The 25816-nt window shown below is 40.9% G+C and overlaps 1 protein-coding gene across 6 annotated transcripts in view; it reads right to left on the minus strand.

The window, feature by feature from the left end:
• ZCCHC17 (zinc finger CCHC-type containing 17) overlaps positions 1–25816 on the minus strand; it is a 69498-nt gene that overhangs the window by 24687 nt on the left and 18995 nt on the right. For 3 of the 6 annotated variants that reach the window (XM_055255500.1, XM_055255497.1, XM_055255496.2), the window contains 3 exons: positions 22703–22760; positions 4469–4569; positions 2689–2780 (listed from right to left, as the gene is read on the minus strand). In XM_055255500.1, coding sequence (XP_055111475.1) covers positions 2689–2780; positions 4469–4569; positions 22703–22760 — 251 coding nt within the window. Of the gene's footprint in view, positions 1–2688; positions 2781–4468; positions 4570–22702; positions 22761–23640; positions 23698–25816 lie in introns of those variants that run through there. The other 3 variants (XM_055255501.1, XM_055255498.1, XM_055255499.2) reach the window with 2 other exon arrangements.

The following is a 25816-nucleotide window of genomic DNA, read 5'->3' on the forward strand; positions in this document are numbered from 1 at the left end:
CCTTTTTATAGTAAAGAAGCTAAGATTCAGATAGACTAAGTAATCTGCTCCAAGTCATATATTAGTTTGGAGCAGAACTAGTACTCTTTCTGATTCAAGTCTAGCTCTAAATCCTCTAATCATTCCATTATGCCATGCTTCTTTCCTGGATGCAGCTATAGACATAATTTACAACAAAGTTACTGTTTCAGCCACTTGATTATTACTAAAAATAGTCTTACACAGAGACAGCCCAAAACCAGGGAACCCTTTCCCTTCCCTACCCATTTTCTGAGAAACAGGGTTAGCTCTTTTATCTTACATGTTTTATATTTTATCACTGTAAGGGTGGCTTTGGGAAATTTCACTACTTTTTAATGAGTCCATATAGCATCGGATTCTTTGGAGCAGAAGCAATTTATTACAATGCAATCATCAGAATTTTTTCTTTTTTCTTTTCCAAACACTAACTTGAACCACAGCCAGATTTAAACACTTCTGCACTCTGAGTTATAAAAGATTTCTACTATTACTGACAGTATTTGATCAATAATCAGCCTTACAAACATGTTAATATTTAGAGACTAAACCACTGAAAAGCTCTGTAAGTCACATGCAAGAGTGAGAAGCATTATGTAGTGAAAAGGGCATTAGCTTTAAGGTCAGAGAGACCGAATTTTGAGTCCCTGATAATTTGCTATGTAACCACAGGTAAGTTACTTATCACCAGGCACCAAGCTATAAAGTAGGAATATAAGGTAAAATGGGGATAACGTCCACTTTGCAGGTTGTTATGTACACAAGAATGTACGTAAAATGCCTGGCACTGCTGTATGTATTCAATATCATTTCCCTTACTTCCAGATAAAATTCCTTCATATTCAAAGTGATTTTGCTCAGAACTATAAACATAAGGCTTTCCAAACTTTTCACCAATAAGATCCCACTCAAATAACATTCTATCATTTTTCTTGTCTTTTAAATTCATCAATGACATAATTGTCATCGAGAGCACCTAATTAACATAAGACAAACAATGTGATATTTTATCATCAAAAGCAACAAAATAACAGCATGGTTAACCTGAGGATACACATACAATTTTGGATGGCTTTCTAAAAACACTAAAAACAGTTAATAAACCCTCCAAGGGCCAGGTGCGGTGGCTCACACCTGTAATCCCAGCATTTTGGGAGGCCGAGGCGGGAAGATCACCAGAGGTTGGGAGTTCGATACCAGCCCGAGCAACATAGAGAAACCCCATCTCTACTAAAAATACAAAATTAGCCGGGCATGGTGGTACATGCCTGTAATCCCAGCTACTGTGGAGGCCGAGGCAGTAGAATCACCCAAACCTGGGAGGCAGAGGTTGCGGTGAGCCGAGATTGTGCCTTTGCACTCCAGCCTGGGCAATAAGAGCGAAACTTGTCTCAAAAAAAAAAACAAACAAACCCTCCAAGATCCCCCTTTAAGGGACTTTAGGGATCCAAGAACCTCCGATGAGAAATTTAAGAAAGAAGCCTGGGCATGGTGGTTCACACTTGTAATCCCAGCACTTTGGAGACCAAGGTGGGAGGATCGCTTGAGTCTAGGTGTCCAAGAACAACCTGGGCAACATAGGGAGACCCTGTCTCTACAAAATAAAAATCAAGTGTGGTGGCGCATGCCTGGAGTCCCAGCTACTCAGTAGGCTGAGGTGGGAGGATAGCTTGGGCTCGGGAGGTCAAGACTGCAGTAAGCCGTGATCATGGCACTGCACTCCAACCTGGGCGACCCCGTCTCAAAAAAAAAAAAAAAAAGAAATTCAAGAAAGACTTGAGACAGACAGAAAATTCCTTGTATTGCCAGATGTTGTCCTACGTAGATAATTTCCCATTCCTAAAAGAAAGGTCAGAAGAGCCAATGAAACGAAGATGTTGTTTTCAGAGCACAGTGTATCCCAAGATGTGGGAGTCTAAACCCCGCTGGAGTTGCTCCTGGATTACTCCACCCTTCCACATGGTCTCTGTGGGAAGAGACCCACGTAACCCCACTGCAGAAATCACTGGGAGAGAGGTAAAGAACAGTTCTTCATGAATGCTTATTAGCTAACTTGTTAAAGGGCAGAAACAGAAAGAAATTAAGGGGAAGGAAACAAAACCATTGATGGAGCACTCCAATGCCAGGAGCTTGGTACGTTAACATTTCATCTTAGAACTCTATGCAGCAAGGTGTTAACTATTTTTATTTTATTACTTTATTTTATTTTTTGAGACCGAGTCTCACTCTGTCATCCAGGCTGGAGTGCAGTGGCACGATCTGAGCTCACTGCAACCTCTGCCTCCTGGGTTCAAGAGATTCTAGTGCATGACTCAGTCTCCCAAGTAGCTGGGACTAGAGGCACGCACTACCATACCCAGCAAATTTCTAATTTTGTATTTTTAGTAGAGACAGGGTTTCGCCATGTTGGCCAGGCTGGTCTCAAACTCCTGACCTCTTAGGTGATCCGCCCGCCTCGGCTTCCCAAAGTGTTTGGATTACAGGCGTGAGCCACCATGCCTGGTCTAACTTCATTTTACATTTCTAAAAACCAAAGATTGCAAAGGTTACGTAACTCATCAATATCACAAAGTCCATAAATGGTAGAGTTACCAGTTCAGTCTGATTTACTAAAGCATTTTATGCTTTGGGAGGCAGAAGAATTTTCACCTTTCCAAACCTTTTACGTACTCAATGATAACGTTGTTGGGATCAAGGTCTTTCCCAGTCCCTTGATTGACAACTTTCATGGAGAGGGATACTTTTATCCTGTCATTTTTCATCTGAAAGAGACCAAAAAAAGTCACCAAAAACTTTAAATACATCATTTAGATGGCCAGTCTAAAATTAAGAGTCAACGTTTTCATCGTCATAACATTGAGCTTCTTTAATGGACCAGGTGCTGTGCTAGGAACATTGTGGATACAAATAAGCACAACAGGTAGACCCTACGGCAGAAGAATTTTAGGAAACAGTCTTAATCTCATTCCTGTCCCTCTGGGGGAAAGACAAAAATGGTAGCTCAAAAAATCCAAGGCTTGTGGAAGTAACCAGGCAGAAAATAAAAGCTTTTCTTCCAGGTAAGTTCAGTATAGTGATTTGTTCAGAGATCTCTAAGTCCAGAAGAGGTTTTTGAACATTTCAGGAGACTAGATCTCCTTCTGGACTTGGTCTAGAGCTTCTTTAAGCATGAAGACATTTGTCACATTGGTCTTCTTTTGCTTCCCACAGCACAGGAAGCATTTATTCACTTCAGGGTCTTTGTATCAGTTATTCTCTCTGCCTGGAATGTTCCTATCCCAAGTCTTCCATGACTAGTTCCTTTTCTTTAAGGTCTCAGCTCATATATCACCTCCTTAAAGAGTCCTTTCCTGACAACTAGAAATCTTCCTCCAATAGTGTTTGAACCCAATATAGCACTTAATATAACTTGCAATTATTTTATGAATATTTGTCTCGGCCAGGCATGGAAATTCATGCCTGTAATTCCAGCACTTGGGGAGGCAAAGGCAGGAGGATCACTTGAGCCCAGGAGTTTGAACCAGCCTGGGTAGTAACACAGTGAGACCCCGTCTTGACAAAAAAATTAAAAAAAAAAAAAAAAAAAAGCCAGGTTTATTGGTGCGTGCCTGTAGTCCCAGATACTCAGGAGGCTGAGGTGGCAGGATCAGTTGAGCCCAGGAGGCTGAGGCTGCAGTGAGCCATGATGGTACCACTGTACTCCAGCCTGGATGACAAAGAGAGACCCTGTCTCAAAATAGAAAGAAAAATTGTTTCTATTTATATTCTATATAAGCTCCATAATAGCTGGGATCATTTACGTCTGGTTCGCTCTTATATCTCCCAAACCTAGCACATATTAAACACTTAAATATTGTTGAATAATAGTTCTTTCATGCCTATCTCCCGTGCCTTTCTCTGGTAGAAGAACAGGACTCAGTGTATGCTCTTATTTCTCCTGTGGTCAGCCCACACCCACAGCCCTCATACCCTCAAGTGAGTAACAGGGTCCTTCAGATTTTTTTCACTTTCTGCACATTGCATGGTGCCAGATATTAGGGAAAATGACTGTAAACTATCTGTGTTCTTTTTATTTTGTCCCAAATTGAAGTGTATCTGGCAGGTATTCTTTGAAGTTCGTGATAAACACTTGTCCCATAGATCAAGTTTCCTTCTCTCTTTTTGGTTCTTTTTTTTCTCCTCCGGCCCACCCTATGGGTAAACTTCAGGGAGGGATGTTTTACAAACATGCACTTATTGCACCACACGTTTATAGCTCCTATCATTCCTTCTGAGTTTGCAGGGCAGTCTACCAGAAGGTTTGAATTCGGAATAGATTCTAATGGCAGGATTTAAAAATAAGATTATCAGCCACAATTAACAAAATTTACACACTCACTATCATAAAATATCAAAAATCCCAGCTCTTCCTAATCCTTTCTAACCACGTGGGAGCCGCACAGAACTTTACCTCTCGGCCAATAAGCTTCACCCACACTTTATCTCCGACATCTACTATCTCAGAGGGCTTATCCACCCGACAGGATGACATATGAGTTCGATGGACCAAACCTGGGCACAAGAAGAAGAAATAACATAAAGCAGAGGGCACATCTGATATTTATACTCTAAACTGGATAAGAAGGTAAGAGTTGGGGAATGCAAGGGAAAAATGAAAATTTTCACTGAAAAGCGTGGAACTTAAAACTGCAAATTGAGACTGCTTTTTATACCCAATCAACCAACAAACATTCTTAAAATAATGCTCAAAGTGGCCGGGCACAGTGGCTCATGCCTGTAATCCCAGAACTTTGGGAGGCTGAGGCGGGCAGATTGCCTGAGCTCAGGAGTTCAAGACCAGCCTGGGCAATATGGCAAAACCCAGTCGCTACAAAAAAAAAAAAAAAACACACACACAAAAAACCTGGCTGGGCATGGTGGCACATGCCTGTAGCTCTGGCTACTTAGGAGGCTGAGATGGGAGGATCGCATGAGCCCAGGAGGCTGAAACTGCAGTGAGCTGCAACTGCGCCACTGCACTCCAGCTCAGGTGACAGAGTGACACCTCAGCTCAAAAAAATAAGTAAATAAAACAGGCCGGGCGCAGTGGCTCACGCCTGTAATCCTAACATTTTGAGAGGCCAAGATGGGAGAATACCTTGAGGCAAGGAGTTTGAGACCAGCTTGGTCAACATAACGAGACCCCATCTCTATTTTTTAAATATTGCAAATCTTGTTTTAAAAATAAAAAACAAAAAATTAAAAAAATTTAATGCTCCATATTAGTAAAGATGTGATAAAATATCTGTAGTTACACAATACTGATAGAAACGTAAGTTGGTAAAATTATTTGAAAGCAAAAAGATAAAGATGTTTATATATCTTTGATGCAAGAATATCATCAATAGAAATTTTTCCAAAGGAAAAACTCAAAAGAGCCAAAAAACTTATAGAGCTGAAATAACTTGCATATAGCCTGGGCAACATGGTAAAACCCCATCTCTACCAAAAATACAAAAACTAACTGGGCATGGTGGTGCAAACCGGTGATCCTAGGTACTCAAGAGGCTGAGGTGGGAGGACTGCTTGAGCCCAGGAGGCAGAGGTTGCAGTGAGCTGAGATTGCACCACTGCACTCCAGCCTGGGTGACAGAGCAAGACCCCCGTCTCACAAATAAATAAATACATAAATACATAAATAACTTGCAGTATTATTACCTACAGAGGTTAAAAAATATGTAAGAACCATAAAACAACAACCCTGATGAACAATAACTAGAAAACAGCATGGCAAACATGGTAAATCTGTGGAATAAAAAAGTAAACAGCCATTTATATTAATTACAAAAAATAATTATGATCGACATTAAGTTAAAAAAGGAAATATAAACAAGCTACTATTTTTAATCCATTAAATTAGCAAAGTATTTAGAATATAATATTCAATGTGGTGAAAGGATAGTAAAATAAGAACTATTACTGAGGCTAGAATAAACTTTTGGAAGTCACTATCAGTGGCTACCAAGAATGATAAAATACTCATAAACTATTACACATTTAATAAAAATAATTTAAAATCAAATAATTGCTGGGCATGGAAGCTCTGGCCTGTAATCCCAGCACTTTGGGAGGACTGCTTGAGCCCAGGTATTCAAGACTAGCCTGGGCAATACAGTGAGACCCCATCTCTACAAAGACTACAGAAAAATTAATAGGATGTGGTGGTGCATGCTTGTAGTCCTAGACACTCAGGAGGCTGAGGTGGGAGGATGGCTTGAGCCCAGGAAGTCAAGGCTACAGTAAGCTGTGACGGCACCACTGCACTCCAGCCTAGGTGACAGAGCGAGATTCTGTCTCAAAAATAAATCAAATCAAATAATAATTTAATAACATTTAATAAAACACTTACAGCAAACATCCTTTTCCTGTCTGTCCAAAATCCTTTCCTTGGGAGAACCACCTTGCTTATTACATTTTACATATACAAATCCGGATTATAAACTACAAAAAATTGCCAATGCCAATCTTTACCACCAGATGGCAAGAGTCTGCCAAAGAAAAGCAAAGAAGAGCACTGGTAAACAAGAAACAAAGCCCTGGGAGTATAAACTGAGCACCCAATACAGCAAAGGCTGAAGTCCCAGCAATAGAGGAAAGAGACGCAAGGGGCAGAAACATAACTGAGAAACATAGCTGAGATTTATCTTGCAAGCCCCTGACAAGATAGGCCAAAATGCTTCCCAATTAAGTTTCTGCCCCTTGCAACCAAAAGTTCTAATACTTTATTTGACCGCAATTGCTTCTGGGAACCTGTCCTAAGAAAATAACTTTATACATAGGAAAAACTATATGCTTCAGGAAAAGTGATCTACATCAAAATATTCAATGTATTTTTAAGACAGGAAAATTTAGAAACAACCTAATTTCCAACAAAAGGGTAACAATTAAGTCAATTATGGTATAGTTGCTTGAGGGTCCATTCAAAAGATTTTTAAACAAGTCAATAATTCCTTCTTTAGCAAATATTCATTGAGTGCCTATTATTTATTAAGTACTGTAGGTATCTAGCATTTTCCCATGCTAAATAACAAAAGCATAATGCAAAATTATACAGTATGATTACAAATGCTTTAAAAACATTTTAAAAATCAGAAAGAAATGACTTGAAATGCTAACAGTGGTTATAGTATTACAAGTTAACCTTTTCATTTATTTTCGATAATAATAATAGAGGATTACTTCGATTCTAGAGAAAATGAACATAAATAATTACTCTGAATGAATACAAATCAGTCATCCTGTCTAAAATAATTGCCCTCCCTAAAGTTGCTTGGGAAATTTATCCACCTCCATTCTCATTCTCCCACTCTCTCTTTCACACACCCACACACACACAGACAGACAGACAGACAGAGAGAGAGAGAGAGAGAGATGCACATGGATGCCTGCACATGCCTGAAACTCAAAGTACCTGCCCTTTCTGTTTAGAGCTCCTACTAGGAGCCACTACTTTCTCTACCCATTATCACAACATCTCTCATACCTACATAAGCTGATTCTGGAGGTTGATAGCCTACCTATCTAAACAACTCTGGGGCCTCTAAAACGTTTTATATACATGATGTTTTTAATTTTAGATCAACACATAATCTCCAAATTTGGTGAAATTCATGCAAATGGGGTTTTATTTTTTTCCCCTATGATGTAATGAGCCAACTAGCCTAATTTTAAAGTTTGAAGAGGAAATTCAGATCCCATAAAGGGGAAGCCCTTCACCTTGACTTGTTTTTGGCTGCAACTGTCCTCTACTGGTTAAAATTCATCTCTTTCCTCTATGGCTAAATGAAAGTTACGAAGGAAATTAATGTTGAACCTAATATACTTGAGGGAACCCTATTCTTCTTCCCTAAAACAGAAAGTCTATTTACTGGAGTACCACATAGAAATAATGGCATCAAAACTTGTCCTTCTCTCACCCAATTCCATATGACCAGTGAAAAATGACAAAGGATTTCAAATGAACTTTTTTTGTCTTTAAGTAGCTTAAGCAAGTTAATTTGAAATATTTTGCTATTTTATGCTATAAATGTATTTATTTTATGCTACAACTGAATTTCCATGGGTGTTCAGAGTATATGTAAGAGTTAGTGAGGGTAAACTAGATACACACACACACACATATGTATTTTATTTTATTGATTTTTAATTTTTTTGAGATGGAGTCTCACTCTGTCGCCCAGGCTGGAGTGCAGTGGCACAATCTCTGCTCACTGCAACCTCCACCCCCTGGGTTCAACTGATTCTCCTGCCTCGGCCTCCCGAGTAGCTGGGATTACAGGCACCTGCCACCACGCCCAGGTAATTTTTTGTATTTTTAGTAGAGACGGGGTTTCACTATGTTGGCCAGGCTGGTCTTGAACTCCTGATCTCGTGATCCACCCGCCCCGGCCTCCCAAACTGCTGGGATTACAGGTGTGAGCCACTGCACCCGGCATTTTTTTAATTCTATTTTGTTATTTTATTTTACTTATTTTATTTTATTTTTGGTACAGGTAGCTCTCTCCTGGATAAACATGACAAGTCTAAAAGCATTAGCAGTGAAAAACTGGAAACAACTTAAAATGATTATGTGGTACATCTGAATGACAGAATAAAGCATTAAATGTTTATAGAAAATATTTTTTTAATGGGGAAATGTTTAAGGTCCATTATGTGTAAAAAAACTACAAATTTTAAATATACAGTATAATCTTAATCTCAACATATTAAATTGTATACACATCCGTGAATACACAGAAATTCACCAAAATGTTGGCCAGGCGTGGTGGCTCATGCTTGTGATCCCAGCACTTTCGGAGGCTGAGCCGGGCAGATCACTTGAGCTCAGGAGTTCAAGACAAGCCTGGCCAACATGGTGAAACTCCATCTCTACTAAAAATACAAAAATTAGCCAGGTGTGGTGGCAGGCACCTGCAGTCTCAGCTACTCAGGAGGCTAAGGCAGGAGAATCGCCTGAACCCGGGATCGTGCCACTACACTCCAGCCTGGTGACAAAGCAATACTCCATCTCAAAAAAGAGGAAATACACCAAAATGTTAACAGTGCCTATCTCTATATGGTAGTAATAGCACATAATGATCATTTTCTGTCGTGTGTTTTTCCCTCTATTTTTCTATGATGAGCATGCATTATTTCCAATCATAAAATTTTTTTTATAATTAAATAATATATACACTATGAAATAATGTAAAACTATGTCTCATATGGACATAGACCAAAAGGAAACATAAAAATAGTTATAACGGGGTACAGGATTATTAAAGTTGAGACATTAACAGCTTATTATCAAAAGGCCTTAGCTTATACAGTGAATTAAACAAAAGACACGGTCTAGCCCTCACCCTCGATCTTGAATGCAAATGTCAGGTAGGCAGTTGCATACCCAAGTCTGTAGCTCAGGGGAAGGGTATGAACTATAGATATAAGTGCAGGAGTCTTTAGCATGCAGATGCTTATATACTAAAATACATTTACCAGACTGTCAGTTTAGTGACTGGTTCAGAGAGAGACACACACCAGTTTATTAATTTACAATACAAGATATACTTTCCTTATACCTGGAAGGTTCTCAGTCCTTATCTAGGTAAACTAGCTGCTGCCTTCAGTATTAAATACCTGAACAATTACATTAGTGATCAGAAATTGCTTCCACATGGAATCAGAACAAAAGGGAGACAACTATTTTGAGATACTTTTTTTGTCCATGAAGGTTTAGTGTACTATCACTTCTTCATAAAAAAATCCATCTCAGCCAGGTGTGGTGGCTCACGCTTGTAATCCCAGCACTTTGGGAGGCTGAGGCAGGCGGATCACGAGGTCAACAGATTGAGACCATCCTGCCCAACATGGTGAAACCCCATTTCTACTAAAAATACAAAAATTAGTTGGGCATGGTGGCACGCACCTGTAGTCCCAGCTATTCGGGAGGCTAAGGCAGGAGAATTGCCTGAACCTGGGAGGCAGAGGTTGCAGTGAGCCGAGATCGAGCCATTGCACTCCAGCCTGGCAACAGAGCGAGACTTCGTCTCAAAGAAAAAAGAAAAAAAAAATCCATCTCTACAGTTCCTATCATCAGATTCATTTCTGCCCTAAATAAGGCAAGATAAACTCTGCCAACTTCAAGCACTCAGCCTGTCTTTTACTATGTTTACCATGTTTTAAGCTGACAACCCCCTGCTTGTTCCCATAATCTCTCCCTCAGTAGAATATTATGATACAGGACGGGCACAGTGGCTCACGCCTGTAATCCCAGCACTTTGGGAGGCCGAGGTGGGTGGATCACTTAAAGTCAGGAGTTCAAGACCAGCCTGACCATCATGGAGAAACCCCGTCTCTACTAAAAAAAAATACAAAAATTATCCAGGCATGGTGGCACTTGCCTGTAGTCCCAACTACTCGGGAGGCTGAGGCACAAGAACCACTTGAACCCAGGAGACGGAGGTTGCAGTGAGCTGATATCGTGCAATTGCACTCCAGCCAAGGCGACAGAGCAAGACTCCGTCTCAAGAAAAAAAAAAAAAGATTATGATACAATCAACTAGATTTCATTCTCCTAAATTACAATTTTGTTCCAATCCCTTTTCCCTGGAATTACACCCAGATTGTCTTGTTTAATTCTTGAGTGCTCCCATCTCTTCAGTCAGTTTTATAGGCAATTACCTGGTTTACTTCTATCTATGACTGAAACTATACTCTGTATGGGGGGGAATTCACGACTAGATTCATTCTCAGAAAGCAGTCTGAATTCTTGGGAGAGACTTCATTGTTAACATGGACACACCACCACAAGTTAGATGGCGTGTATGCAGTGGAGGACACCATATAAAATATTTGAGCCCCCTTTCCTTTGTGCTGAGTACCCCGCTATATATACTACATCCATCCATTCATTTAATCCTCTTTGACAAAGGTTCATAGGAAAAAACAGTCTAGAAATCATATAAATTATCCAGGATCACAAGGCTGATAAATAACAGAAGTGCAATTCAAATATGAGTTTATCAGGTCTCCTACATCATACCAATATTTTCCCTATTTTTATTATTAATCTATATTATCCTTTCAACTAAAAAAAGGAGAACGATGAGCTTACTACAAATAGAGGAAAGCACATCTAATTCTGTTCTAGCATATGCTCCAAAATCAAACAGAAACAAACACACACAAATGCTTTGCTTGCCACGCCACACCCAAGGGAGCTCTTCAGAGCAATCTGTGCTTGGATTTCTGACATCAAGCCATAAATCAATGCCCAAGAGGCATATCAAGTCCATCATCAAGTTCAATAAACCTAACATGACACTTAAACAGAATGAGTCCCATCTGAGTGTCTCCTGGTAAAAATAGGAGAAAAATCAAACCTGACAACTTGGAAAGGGCTAGCTCCTCAACCACCATATGAGAGTAACAGAGTTAGCCCATTATAGTCCCCTTAAAACCATTACCCCAACTGCGTTAGGTTCAACATTAATTTCTTCCACAACTTCCACTGGCAATAAAGGAAAGAAGTGAAAATCTCAAATCATTAGAGGACAGCTGCAGCCAAAAAAAATGTCAAAACAAACGGTCATTGTTACCTTTGGGGAATCTTAATTCCCTCTCCACACTTTTCAAGTCAATTCATCTCCCAATCAATGGTATATGACAATAACATAAGCACATTAGTGAAAGTGTTTTAACACCCTTTATCTTGTTGGGATTAAGGATTCACTAAAACATTTAGTAAACGCTTACTATATTATAGGCAAAAATATATCCAAGGGTTTGTGAAACATGGTCCTCCCAGTCAAAAAACTCAAGACCCTAAAATATGCACATCATTCTCATTTCAGGGATAAGGAAATTAAGGCTCAAAGACGAGGCGACTTGCCAAGAAGCCAGTTAATGGTAGAGCTGAGGCTGTAATTCATTCATTCATTCAGTGAACACCCACCCACTATACCTCAGGTATTGTGCTATGCCCTGATTCATCCAAACAGCCTAACCATTCCACAATTCCATGGACTAAGTGCAACAACACTCATTTTTATTACACGCCACTCTAATTTGTTTACGTCACTAGACTGTAAGCAATCCGAGGGCAGCAAGGGATTATGTTTCTCTTACCCCTGTGTTCCCACCAAAAAAGCTAATCAGAAAATAGAACTCAACAATTATTTGCTAAACTGAATCCACTGCTAAATATATTTGAGCTTCTATCATAAACAAGAAACTCTGAAAGTATAATGTTGAAAACTCTCTGTTCTCAAAATTTCAGTTTAGTGCTGGAGGGCAGAAGACAGTAGGAAAAAAAAAAAAGAACTTTATAATTGTATAGGGTTGCACTGCCTAATAAGATAGTCACTAGTCATGTAGCTGTTTTAAGTTTCAATTTCAATTAGTTGAAATAAATAAAATGAAAAAGTCATGTATCAGCACAGATGTAGTATAATACAAAAATACATTTGTCCCCTTTCCTGGCAAAGAACTTCTAAAACTCCTGGGATTTACTAAGTGATAGGAGTGTATTCTGTTTTCATAATAAGCCCCTTTTGATTATACCTGAGTTTATGTTAATGAGGTGACAGAGTGGGATCCCTAGATAGCCTCAGGATGGACTAGTCACCAGAAAGACCAAGTGATTAGAGGGCTGGAACTTTTTCTATTTTCAGACAGGATCTTGCTATGTTGCCCAGGCTGGACTCAAACTCCTGGAGGGCTCAACTGATCCCCCTGTCTCAGTCTCCCAAGTAGCTGGAACTACAGGTGCTCACCACCATGCTGGCTTAGAGGACTGGAATTTTCAATCCCACCCACCAATCTCCTACTTCTAGGAAGAAAGAGGTTGGGAGTTAGAGACTGAGCTCTATAAAAACTCCCATACATGAGATTTGTAGAGTTTCTGGATTGGCAAACATATCCTAGTGCTGGGAGGGTGGCATACCAGAGAGCATGAAAGCTCCCCACCACACCTTACCTGACCCCACTCCACCCCAGCTATACACTACCCTATGTATCTCTTCAATTATTTGGCTGTTCCTAAGTTGTATCCTTTATAATAAACTGGCAAAGAATAGTACCGAATCCTATACATACTATGTTTTTCCTATACATACACACCTAAGATAAAGTTTAATTTTTTTTTTTTTTTTTTTGAGACAGGGTCTTGTTCTGTCACCCAGGCTGGAGTGCAGTGGCATGATCTCAGCTCACTGTAACCTCTGCCTCCCAGGCTCAAACAATCCTACTCCCTCAGCCCCCTCAAGTAGCTTGGACTACAGGCACACACCACCATGACCAGTAAATTTTTGGATTTTTATAGAGATAGGGTTTCACCATGTTACCCAGGCTGGTCTCGAACTCCTGAGCTCAAGCGATCCAGCCACCTCACCTCCCAAAGTGCTGAAATTACATGTGTGAGCCACCATGCCTGGCTGTGAAGCTTAATTTATAAATTAAGCACAGAAATAGATTAACAATAATAATATAACAACATACTGTAAGAACAGTTATCACAAACTGTTGCTGTAACTTTTGCAGTTAGAAATTCGACAGCAAAACTAGTATGAATTTTTTCTTCTTCACAATTTCACACATAGAAGATTCATTCTTAGGGTAGATCTTAGCAACCACAGGATAAGATTACGTTTTCTTTCCTTAATTTTTTTAACCTTTATTTTAGATTCTGGGGGTACATGTTCAAGTTTGTTATCTGTGTACACTGCATGATGCTGAGGTTTGGGATATGAATCATCCCGTTACAGAAGTACTGAGCATAGTACTCGAAGTTAAATTTTTCAACCATTGTACACCCCCTTCCTCAGTCCCCCCTCTAGGGGTCCCTGTTTTTCCCTTATGAAGTCGAGAACTTTTACCTTTTGACTTAAAGGAAGCACTTTATGGCTTCTCTCTGGCATATCAAAATTGCCAGCATCACTATTACACTTTGGGGCCATTAAGTAAAATAAGGGTTACCTGGAACACAAGCACTGCAATAGCAGTCGGTCTGATCACTGAGAAGGCTACTAAGTGACTAATGGGTGGGTAGCGTACACAGTGTGGATGGACAAGGGGACGATTCATGTCCCAGATGGAATGGGGCAAGACAGCGCAAGATTTCATCACACTGCAACTGCAACTTAAAGCTTATGAATTGTTTCTAGAATTTTCCCTTTAATATTTTCAAATCTCAGTTGACCTAGGGTAACTGAAACCATGGAAAGTAAAGGCACAGATGAGGTGGGACTGCAAAGTCTCAAACATAAGTAGGTGGTCATGGAACCCCTATTTACAGCTGATTGGTCAGAAGTACAAGTGGCCCAGGACTTGCAGCTGGTATCTGAAGGGGGGGCAATTTTGTGGGACTGAGTCCCTTTAATTTGTGAGATCTAACACAAGCTCCAGATAAATAATGTCAGAATTGAACTGAGTCAGTCGTTGGACACCCAGCTGATGTCCAGAGAATTGGGGAGTTGGTTGCTGTCAGAAAACAAATCAGAGAACATAAGGAATATTTTCATCATCACAGAAAGTTATATTGGATAATACTATGAGAGGGGAAAGAAAATCTAGCTTAGGTTTGAATACTAGGAAGGGGTCTTCAACTCAGTGGTGGCTGAAGTATTCTGAGAACAGGACATCTGGGAAACTAGCTCAAATTACAATCTACCTACCTGAGCCAAAGATGTTAAGATCTGATCAGACCAGAGTTATTTTCTAACTCAGTCCTTTCAGGCTGAGACTTAATAATCTTCCCTCTTTATGGGCAGAGAAACTAAGATACACTGTAAGGAAGTCAATTGCTCAAGTTATCCAATAAACCTATAGATCTCAGGATTAAAACTCACAGTTTCCACCTAATTATTTGGCTCCCTGAGCTTTCCCTCTGAGGCTTGTCTCAGCCCAGCTGTCAGACTGACAGATTCACTTGTAAGCTGTCAGCCACAATCAGAGGCATCACCTGACAGGGTATGGATAAAGTGAGTTGAAGATTGACTGCTGGAAGGTCACAGGCCTTTAATCCCACACAGTCCCCAAAGTGTCACATATACCCAAGTTATAATGGGACTTTCAGGCACTGGCAGCTATGGCAAGTATACTAACAAGAAAACCTGTGCTCAGACAGAAAGATGAATGTCCTGTGGGGTGGGGAAGAGTTCGTTGTCATTAAATCCCAGACTAGATAAAATGAGAAACTCAATTACAGACTGCTGACTGCCAGCTTGAAAACTGTTGGTAAACCATTTCTAAAGCAAAGATGCAATTTGCAGAATAGTAGTCTACAAGGTTAGAGGCATGGATTTATTATCCAAAGATCACCTCTTGGATTTTTTTTTTTAATAGAAAAAACTTTAAAAAAAAATTTCCAAAAGTCAAAGTCCCTCTTCCATGTACATCCCTTCGTTAGCAAAACCATCTCCCAGAGGTGACCATTGCTAATCTGTTGAATATTCCTCCAGCCTTTCTTCTAAACATAGGCAGTAATTTAAAATATATAAAGAAAAAAAGATATATAAAGGCATACGCACACTTGCTTTAAAAGGGTGGGGAAGAGAGATGCTACACAGTCTTCTGCAACATGTTTTTAAATTTTATTATCTTGGACTTCTTTCCATGTAAGTAATTTTTTTTCTTTTTTTTTTAAGGGACAGGGTCTCACTCTTACCCAGGCTGGGGTGCAGTGGCACAATCATAGCTCACCGCAGCCTCTAACTTCTGGGCCCAAGTGATCCTCCTGCTGCCACACCCAGCTAACTTTTTTGTAAAGATGGTGTCACAAGATTCTTCAGGTGTCGCTTTTCCAGCCAGAAGCTGCTGTGGCCAGCAGCACCTTTGCCCGAGTTTTGCTTGGACCTGCTGGGCTCGTTCTGCCCACTTGGCCTGGCAGGCTGCACTCAGCTTTGCTTAGGGCCACTAGGCCTGTTCCATCCACTTGGTCTAGCGGGCTGCACTCGGCTCATGCTGCCGTCCCAGATCCCACACCTGCCAAGGGCGAGCCAGGCTCAGAGTGGCGAGGGGTGCATGAGTTTGTAAGCATGGGGTCCAGCCACTGTGCACGGCCAGGCACACTGGCTGCTGTGGCTGGGCAGGCAGCTCCAGGTGCTGGCGCAGGCACCAGCTCCATGTGAGGCTGTGGATGGACCAGGCATACCACAAGTGGCTTCCACTGTGGACTCTCGGGAACATGGCGGTGCCCAGAAGCGTGGAGATGCCAGAAACCGCAAAGCCCCAAAGAGGTGTCACAGCTCTGGCTCAGGGAGCCCTTGGATCTGTTACAGCTCTTTCAGTCCCGCCATTCAGCGGGTCCCAAGTTCTTGTCTTGCATCCAGGAAGAATGAGGTACGCAGACAACTGGAGCAAGGCAAAGAGTTGCTTTATTGAGTGATGGTACAGCTCTCAGGAGACCCAAAGTAGATAGCTCCTTTCCACAGGCAGGTCAACCTGTTGAGTGCAGCTCTCAGCAGAGAGGAGACCCAGAATGGGCAGCTTTTATCTGCAGGCAGGTCATCCCAACATCTGCAGCCCTCAACGGAGAGGAGACCCAGGGTGGATAACCCATTTCCACAGGCAGGTCCTCCCAGTGTCTGCCCAAGTCTGGCTGAGTCCAGGGTTTTTACAGTCTTCAGAAGTGTGTGCTGACTGGTCCATGGGCAGGCCCAGGAAAAGCACCTTAAGTTCTCACTCTGGGCCACAGACTCCACCTGGAACTGACAGCCTGGCCCCTATGCTTCAGGCCATCCCTGGCTTGAAGGTGGGGCTTCACCGAGACCTGCCCCTTTCCACCCAGGAGCCTGTCTGCCTCTTGTCGCCATCAATCATGTTGTCCATGACGCCCAGCTGTTCCCTGCCCAGGGGCACCTGCAGGCCCATGCTGAGCCACCCTCAGCACCCTCTTGGCCTCCCTCCTGTGCTCACTGGCACCCAAAGTCCGGAGGGGGCCAAGGTGGTAGGAAGCTGGCATGTCAGCACCACCCCAAGGTGCGGAAACCCAGCCAGGTTGCAATAGTGCCCAGGCTCAGCTTCAACTTTGCTCCAAAATCAGAGCAGGAGCCGGGGGCTGGGAGAGTCCAGGCAGTGGCAGCAGGCACTTCTGAGACTGTGGGGGAAAGGGGTCTTCCCGGACCTCCAAGAGTGCAGAGATGCCTGGGTCTGCAGCCAGGGCTGGGTGACTGCAGCTGCACCCGTGAGGGCGGGCTCCCACCCCACTAACTCATAAGGGGGCAGGGCTCCTGCCAGCTCCATGGAATGTGCAGCCCTGGCCGCACAGCCCCCACTATGGCTGGCATCTTTGCAGCAGCCGCTCTAGACAGGCCTCCATTGCCACCAATGGGGTCTTGCTATGTTGCCCAGCCTGGCCTCAAACTCTTGGCCTCAAGTGATCTTACTACTTCAGCCTCCCAAGTAGCTGGGATTACAGGTGCATGCCACCACTCCCAGCTCATGTCAGTAAACTGAAATCTATTCTGTTTCATTGAAATCTATTCTGTTTCATTGATTCTAAGATGCTCTTTCTTTCCTCTCACTTTAATATCTCTGAAATTGGAGTGCTTCTCATAATCAATGATGTTTTACAACTGTTACCAGTCAGGTAGCAGTGTGATGGAATTGTGTGAAAACCTTCCACTGCCATCTTTCTGGTAAGATGACGCATAAGTATGTCTTAGAAATACAGTCATTCTTTTAGTCATCTGCATAGTCTACAAAACAGATGCACATAATTTATGTAATTCTCTACTTACATTAAATTCTCCAAAGAATTTCTGGATTAAAGGGTATATATAAGCACATTAAAAATGTTAATAGGTATTAAAAAGTCTATGAAATTATGCTCCTGACAGTGAGTAAAAGTGTCCATTTCTAACATTGGGTATTAACAGCAATCTTTTAAAATATTTGTTAATCTCAAAGATTTTAGGAGTGTTTTAAATCATTTTTAAAAAATATTTGATAACTTTGCTGCCCTATGTGAAAAAAATTTTTTTGAGATATTTGTACATTCATCTGCATTCAAAAGAAATAATACAGAGGTCTAGGCCAGGCGCGGTGGCTCACGTCTGTAATCCCAGCACTCTGGGAGGCTGAGGCAGGCAGATCATGAGGTCAGGAAATCGAGACCATCCTGGCTAACACGGTGAAACCCTGTCTCTACTAAAAATACAAAAAATTAGCCAGGCATGGTGGCGGGCACCTGTAGTCCCAGCTACTCGGGAGGCTGAGGCAGGACAATGGCGTGAACCCAGGAGGCGGAGCTTGTAGTGAGCCAAGATTGTGCTACTGCACTCCAGCCTGGGCAACAGAGCGAGACTCCGTCTCAAAAAAAAAAAAAAAGAAAAAGAAAGAAAGAATACAGAGGTTTTATGTACACTTTATCCAGTTTTCTCCAATGGTGACATTTTGGAAAACTATAGTACACTATCACAACCAGGATGCTGGCATTGATACTGTGGTATAAGAAATACATATTCGATCTTTGTCCCTAGTTCCTGGCAGAGTTCCTAAAACCCTTGGACTATTCTGAGTGATAGAAGTGTCTTTTGTTATTAAGTCCCTTAATGAGGTGACTACTGGTGGGTCCCTAGATAGCTTCAGAAACAGAGAAATCAACAATGTGATTAGATAGGGTTAGAAATTTCAGCCTGCGATGGGCATGGTGGCTCACGCCTGTAATCCCAGCACTTTGGGAGGCCGAGGCGGGCGGGTCACAAGGAAAGGAGTTTGAGACCAACCTGGCCAACATAGTGAAACCCCGTCTCTACCAAAAATACAAAAATTAGCCAGGCATGGTGGTGCACACCTGTAGTCCCAGCTACTCGGGAGGCTGAGGCAGGAGAAACGCTTGAACCCGGAAGGCAGAGGTTGCAGTGAGCTGATATCGCACCACTGCACTCCAGCCTGGGCAACAGAGCTAGATTCCCTCTCAAAAAAAAAAAAAAAAGAAATGTCAGCCCTACCCTCTCACTTCTGGGAAGTGGAGAGGGACTGGAGACTGAGCTGCATCACTGAAGGCCAATAATTTAATCAACCATGTCTATGTAACAGATCCTCCATATAAACCCCTAGCAATGGAGTTTGGAGAGTTGGTGAACACATCCGTGTGCCAAGAGGGTGACGCACCCCAACTCCATGGGGACAGAGGCTTTGTACTCAGAACCCTTTGAGCATCACCTTGTGTACTTCCTCATCTGACTGTTCATTTTTATCCTTTAAAATAAACTAATATTAACTACAGTATTTTTCTGAGTTCTGTGAGTCACTCTAGCAAATTACCAACTTTCGGGGGGAAGTGCTGGGAATTCCAGAAATTGTCGCCAAGTGAGACAAAAGTGTAGGTAATCTGAGGATTCAATATTGGGGCTGGCATCCGAAGTGAGGGCAGTCATGTTGGACTGAGCCCTTAAGTACGTGGAATCTGACACTAACTCCCACGTAGTTAGTGTCACAATTGAATTGAATTGTTGGGACATCCAGTTGATGTTAGAGAATCAGAAAACTGGAGAATTGGTTGGTGTAGGAAAAAACATCTCAGATAAAATCAACTGGCTCTTGTTCAGATTTCCCCAGTTTTACCTGTACTCATTTGTGTTTGTGTATGTGTATGTATTTAGTTCCATGTAATTTTACCACTTAGATTCATGTATACACTGCCATAGTTAAGATACAGAACAGGTCCCTCACTACGAGGATCCTTCATATTGCTACTTCCTTCCCCTTCTTAATCCTTGTCAACCATTAAATAATTTGTTCTCCATTTAAATAACTTTGTCATTTCAAGTATGTTACATAAAAATCTTTGCAAATTATATATTTGATATGTGACTAGTATCCAGAATATATGAGAAACACCTAACTCAACAATAAAAACAAAAATAACCCTATTTTTAAAAGGGAAAAGGCAGGTGTAGTGGCTCACACCTTTAATCCCAGCCCTCTGGGAGGCTGAGGAGGGCGGATTACTGGAGGACAGGAGTTCAAGACCAGTCTGGCCAACATGACAAAACCCTGTCTCTACTAAAAATTAGCCGGGTGTGGTGGCACATGCCTGTAATCCCAGCTACTCAGGAAGCTGATGCATGAAAATCACTTGAACTCAGGAGGCAGAGGTTGCAGTGAGCCAAGATTGCACCATTGCACTCTAGCCTGGGCAATACAGCAAGACTCTGTCTCAAAAAAGAAAAGGATTTTGTATTAGTCTGTTCTTACACTGCTAATAAAGACATACGAGACTGGGTAATTTATCAAGGAAAGAGATTTAACTGATTCACGTTCAGCATGGATGGGGAAGCCTCAAGAAACTTAACATCCATGGGGAAAGGGGAAGCAAACACGTCCTTCTTCACAGGGCAGCAGGAAGGAGAATAAGTGCCCAGTGAATGATGGTTTTATAAGGGGCTTCCCTTATAAAACCATCAGATCTTGTGTCACTATGATGAGAATAGCATGGGGCAAACCACCCCCATGATTCAATTATCTCCACCTGGTCCCTACCACAACACATGGGAATTATGAGAACTACAATTCAAGATGAGATTTGGGTGAGGACACAGCCAAAATATATCAGATTTGAATAGACATTTCCCCAAAAAAGATATACAAATAGCCAATAAACCCAAGAAAAGAGACTTAACATCATTAGCTGTTAGGGAAATTCAAACCACAGTGAGATGTCCCTGCACATCCACTAGGATGGCCATACCCAAACAGATAACAACAAGTGTTAACAAAGATGTAAAGAAAGTAGAACCCTCATACATTGCTGGTAGGAATGTAAAATGGCGTGGGCACTTTGGAAAAACAGTCTGGCAGTTTCTCAAAAAGTTGAACATAGAGTTAACATATGATCCAGTATTTCTGCTCGTAGGTATATACCCAATGAAAGCAAATATCCACACAAAGAGCTGTACACAAATATTTATAGCAACATTATTCATAATACTAAAGAAGTGGAAACAACCCAAATATCCATCAACTGATGGAATTGCAATAAGTTAATTTGCAATGGCAATAAAAAAGAATGAAGTACATATTATAAAACAGATGAACCTTGAAAACGTGCTAAGTGAAAGAAGTCAGTCACAAAAGACTATATATTGCATTATTCCATTTATAAGAAATGTACAAAATAAGCAAATATACAGAGACAAAGTAGAATAATGGTTGCCTAAAGCTGGGGGCATAGAGAGAATCTGGAGTGTTGGCTAATGGGTACAGGGTTTCTTTTTGGGGTGACAACAATGTTCTCAAAGTAGATTGTGGTGATGGTCACAAAACTCTGAATATACCAAAGAAACCACTGACTTGTACACTTTAAGCAGGTCACATGTGTGGTATGTGAATCATATCTCAAGTAAAACATAAGAATGTTATATAAATGGAATCATAAAGTGTATAACCTTTTGAGAGTAGCTTTTTTCACTCAGTATAATTTCTGGAGATTGATCCAGGTTGTTGCATCTATGGATATTTTATTCTCATTCCTTTGTATTGTTGAGTAATATCCCATTATATGAATCTACCAGTCTAAGTTACTTTTTAATCATACTGAGAATGAGTATATTTTACTATAGTACCAAGTAATATTTTTTTATCCTGTGAGTTGTTTTTTCATATCCTTGGCACCTTTTCCTAATACTCCCTTTGTATTAGCTCTTTATCATGTGTACTACAAATTCTTTTTCCCAACTTAACTCTGCTTACAATGATTTTTGCAATTAAGTTTTTAATTTTTATGTAGTGAAATATTCTTCTAGATTTTCTTCTAGTACTCTTATGGTTACTTTTTTTTTTATTGTTAAAATCTTTAATTAAACCTTAACTTATTTTAGCATAAGAAGTTAGCAAGTTGAATCTTTGGATCCACCAGCAGTGCGACATAGTAGAAAGATCCAGGGGCTAGGAATCAGAAGGACTGGGTTCTAGTCTTGGCTATGCCACTACCTAGCCAAATCACTCTGGGCAGACAACTGGTCTGTGGAACCTGCCTTTTCGGCTTAACATAGTTTTGGTAAATAAATAAGATTATAGACTTACAACAGGATACTCAAAAAAATGTTCAACAGATGCCTCTTTATGAAAAAAACTTGAAACATTATATATATATATGTTTGTATCACTTACAATACTATTCCCATTTCATGCGCTATATACTAGAAAACTCACACTGTCAGCCTCAGACATAATACTAAAGAAGTGGAAACAACCCAAATATCCATCAACTGATGGAATTGCAATAAATTAATTTGTAATGGCAATAAAAAAGAACGAAGTACATATTATAAAACAGATGAGCCTTGAAAACATGCTAAGGGAAAGAAGTCAGTCACAAAAGACTATATACTGCATTATACTATATTATACTGGATTTGCCCTCCCGCAAATCCTGTGTCTGAAGAAGTCAAGTGATTTGCCTAGGGTCACAGGTGAAGTCTAAGGAGGAGCTAGTTTCAGAAGTAAACCCAATTAGCTATACCCCAGTCTTCTTCCTGAGTCAGAGACCACCATTCTTCTGCCTGCTAAAAATGAATTGTCATTTTGTATTCATATCTATACATTAAAAAGAAAACGAATGAAAAACTACTGTCTGAAAAATGTACAGCCTATAAGTAGGAGGTGGTGGGGTGTTAGCAGAGAGTAGAATCAGAGGGCTGAATATCAAGTTATAGGCTCCTACCTTGCTTCCGACAGCCTGGGATTTTGATAAAGGCCCCATAGTCTGTCACCATAGCAACCTATAAAGATGGGGGGAAAATCAGTGTCACATAAATGAGAATCTTTCTTCTGTAGCATTTAAGCTAGTCTCCCCAAATTTGTACTTCATATTGACTGCCTCTGTATGCTACAAAACTGCCTAAAAATGATGCTCTGTCAAACATTCTTTCTGGGTTTTTTTGAAATTTAGACTGACAGGTATGTGTGTACACATTAAAAACACTGGGAGATTAGAGTGTTATCACACGGTGTGATGATACTGAGGAATACCCAAATCCTATACCTAGTAAAATCACCAACGGAGTTTCATGAACAAAGGGAACATATTGATATTACCAGAGGAGCTTCATGAACAAAAGGAACAAAAAGCAAAAAACCAGGTAATAAAGCTATACTTTATATTAGCTAGGACTGAGGCCTCCAAACCCAATACAGAGAACTTTAATAAATTTGGGATGGATCACGCAGGGCATTCCTCCCCTCATACCTGAACTTCAGATCAAACCAGAGCAGATAGCCTGTTACATTTAACTCCAAGTCTGAGTCCTGGGTTTCATCAAGACAACTAGATTAAAAAGCCAATACGTATACAACTGACAGAACCTGAAAAGATCTAATCAGAGAGAAGGAGTTGTCCCCCCAGTCTTCTGCAGAGTTGTCTAAGATGAAGAAGTCAGAGGCTTGATGGGTCTATGTAATAGGCAACCAATAAATGGTAGTGATGAAAGGCCCAGAACCCCTGCCAGATAAAAGATAAATAATTAAGCTAGGCTCTAGCTCTCTCTTCCCCCTGTAGCCTAGCCCATCCCCTGACCTGTGGATTGAGGGTAATGTTGTCATCATATACCGAATTTAACACTAAATGATTATTTGTAAAATATTCAATATAATCTTACATACATAAACTTTATTCTTTTCAGTGTCTTTAACTAGCTGCTTCATCCTGAGCACTGTTTCAGCTTCACCATAACTAAAACAAGGGGAGTAATTAAAACAATCCTGACTGCACTGCTATTTACTAATATATACTGAATACTCACTATATGCAAAATAATATTCAAAATGCTTTGCATAATCCTTACGTCACTGTATGGAGTTGGCACTATTATTCAATAGACAACAAAAAGATGCATGAAGAGATTAAGTAACTTATCGGAGGTCCAAAGCTAAATAAGTAGCAGAGCTGAGATTTGAATCCGGAGTCTTAATTACACTAGAGCTGCTCATAGGAGCTGCTCATAGGTCCCCTCTAACTATAAAATTCTAATGGCCAAAAGCAATGTGGTATCTGATATCCTATCTATTCCTAGAAAGCATATACAGTAGATCCTTATGTTGCAAATGAAGTGGAATAGTATAGGTGTATCTGGGTGCTGTGCCACGTGCCTGTAGTCCTAGCTACTCCAGAGGCTGAGGCTGGAGGGTGGCCTGAGCCCAGGAGTTGAATCCAGCCTGGGTAACATAGCAAGACTCCATCTCTAAAAAACCTTTTAAAAAAATAAAAGAAAAAATAACAGTATAGGTATAGAAAGTGAACATGCTTTGGAGTGAAAGATGTGGCTTCTAATCCTAGCTCTGCCATTTCCCACCTGTAGAATCTTGCACACAACTTGCCTTTCAGGGCCTAAGTTCCCATTTGTTCTCACTTTGCTGCTGCAGATAACAAATGATGTACATAAAGTGACTGACATAGGTATGTGGCACATAATGGACATTCAACAAAGTGTAGCTTTTCAATAATTTACAGTCTAAGACACTGAAGCACAAAAATATTAGTGACTGGTAGGAAGCCACACAACTACTTAAGAGTTAGGGAGGCCAGGCACAGAGGCTCATGCCTGTAATCCTAGAACTCTGAAAGGGCGAGGCAGGTGGATCACCTGAGGTCAGGAGTTCGAGACCAGCCTGGCCAACATGGTGAAACGCTGTCTCTAATAAAAATACAAAAATTAGCTGGGTCTGGTGATGGGTGTCTGTAATCCCAGCTACTAGGGAGGCTGAGGCAGAAAAATCACTTGAACCTGGGAAGCAGGCGTTGCAGTGAGCCAAGATGGTGCCATTGTACTTCAGCTTGGGCAACAAGAACGATACTTCGTCTCAAAAAAAAAAAAAAAAAAAAAGAAGTTGGGGATAGAACCTCGGTCCCTTGACTCCCTAGTCCAATGTCTTATACTTAACCAAATATCATCATTACTTACTTCAATGTTAGGATGGAAATAGATAAAAACTTTCATTCTCATTTTTTAATGGAGACATCGGACGGAGCACTTGAATGAACTCTCCAAGACACAACATGAAGAATGGGTTAAGAACCAAATGTTCTAAACTCATGTTTTATACTGCTGAACATGCTATGCTGGGTTAGGAACCAGAGAGTCCTAAAGAAACAGTACAATCACACAGATACTTAAAATCAAGGCAAGGTAGAGCCAACAAAATGACTTTAGAGATTAGCTGGTCCATTTCTATCATGTTTCAGATGAGGAATGTAGAGATCAGAGATACAAAGCGCTTACCTGAGTTTAAAAAGCAATTTGTTCTTTGTAAAAGAGGGCCACATAATAAAGATAAGTCTCCCAATTTTTAATTAAAATAAAAGCAAATAGCTTCTTTCTCGACCAACTGAAGGCACTTTGGCTTTTGTTCCACAGTTCTAGAAAGAGGGCTGAAAAGTCTCATACTGTGTAACAACATTATTAAAGAGCATAATCATCCAACAAACTTAACAGTAGCATCTGGGTCAGGTGCAGTGGCTCATACCTATAATCCCAGCACTTTGGGAGGCTGAGGCAGGTGGATCACTTGAGGCCAGGAGTGCAAGACCAGCCCGGCCAACATGGTGAAACCCCATCTTACTAAAAATACAAAATTTAGCTGGGCATGGTGGCACATGCCTGTAATCCCAGCTACTTGGGTAGCTGAGGCACGAGAATCGTTTGAACCCAGGAGGTCACGGTTGCAGTGAGCCAAGATCATGCTACTGCACTCCAGCCTGGGTGACAGAGAAAGATTCTGTCAACAAATAAATAAATAAGTGAATAAATAAACAAATAAATAAATCTGGAAGTTAGAGCCA

Source organism: Symphalangus syndactylus, chromosome 12 (assembly GCF_028878055.3).
Source record: "Symphalangus syndactylus isolate Jambi chromosome 12, NHGRI_mSymSyn1-v2.1_pri, whole genome shotgun sequence".
NCBI classification, from domain to species: Eukaryota; Metazoa; Chordata; class Mammalia; order Primates; family Hylobatidae; genus Symphalangus; species Symphalangus syndactylus.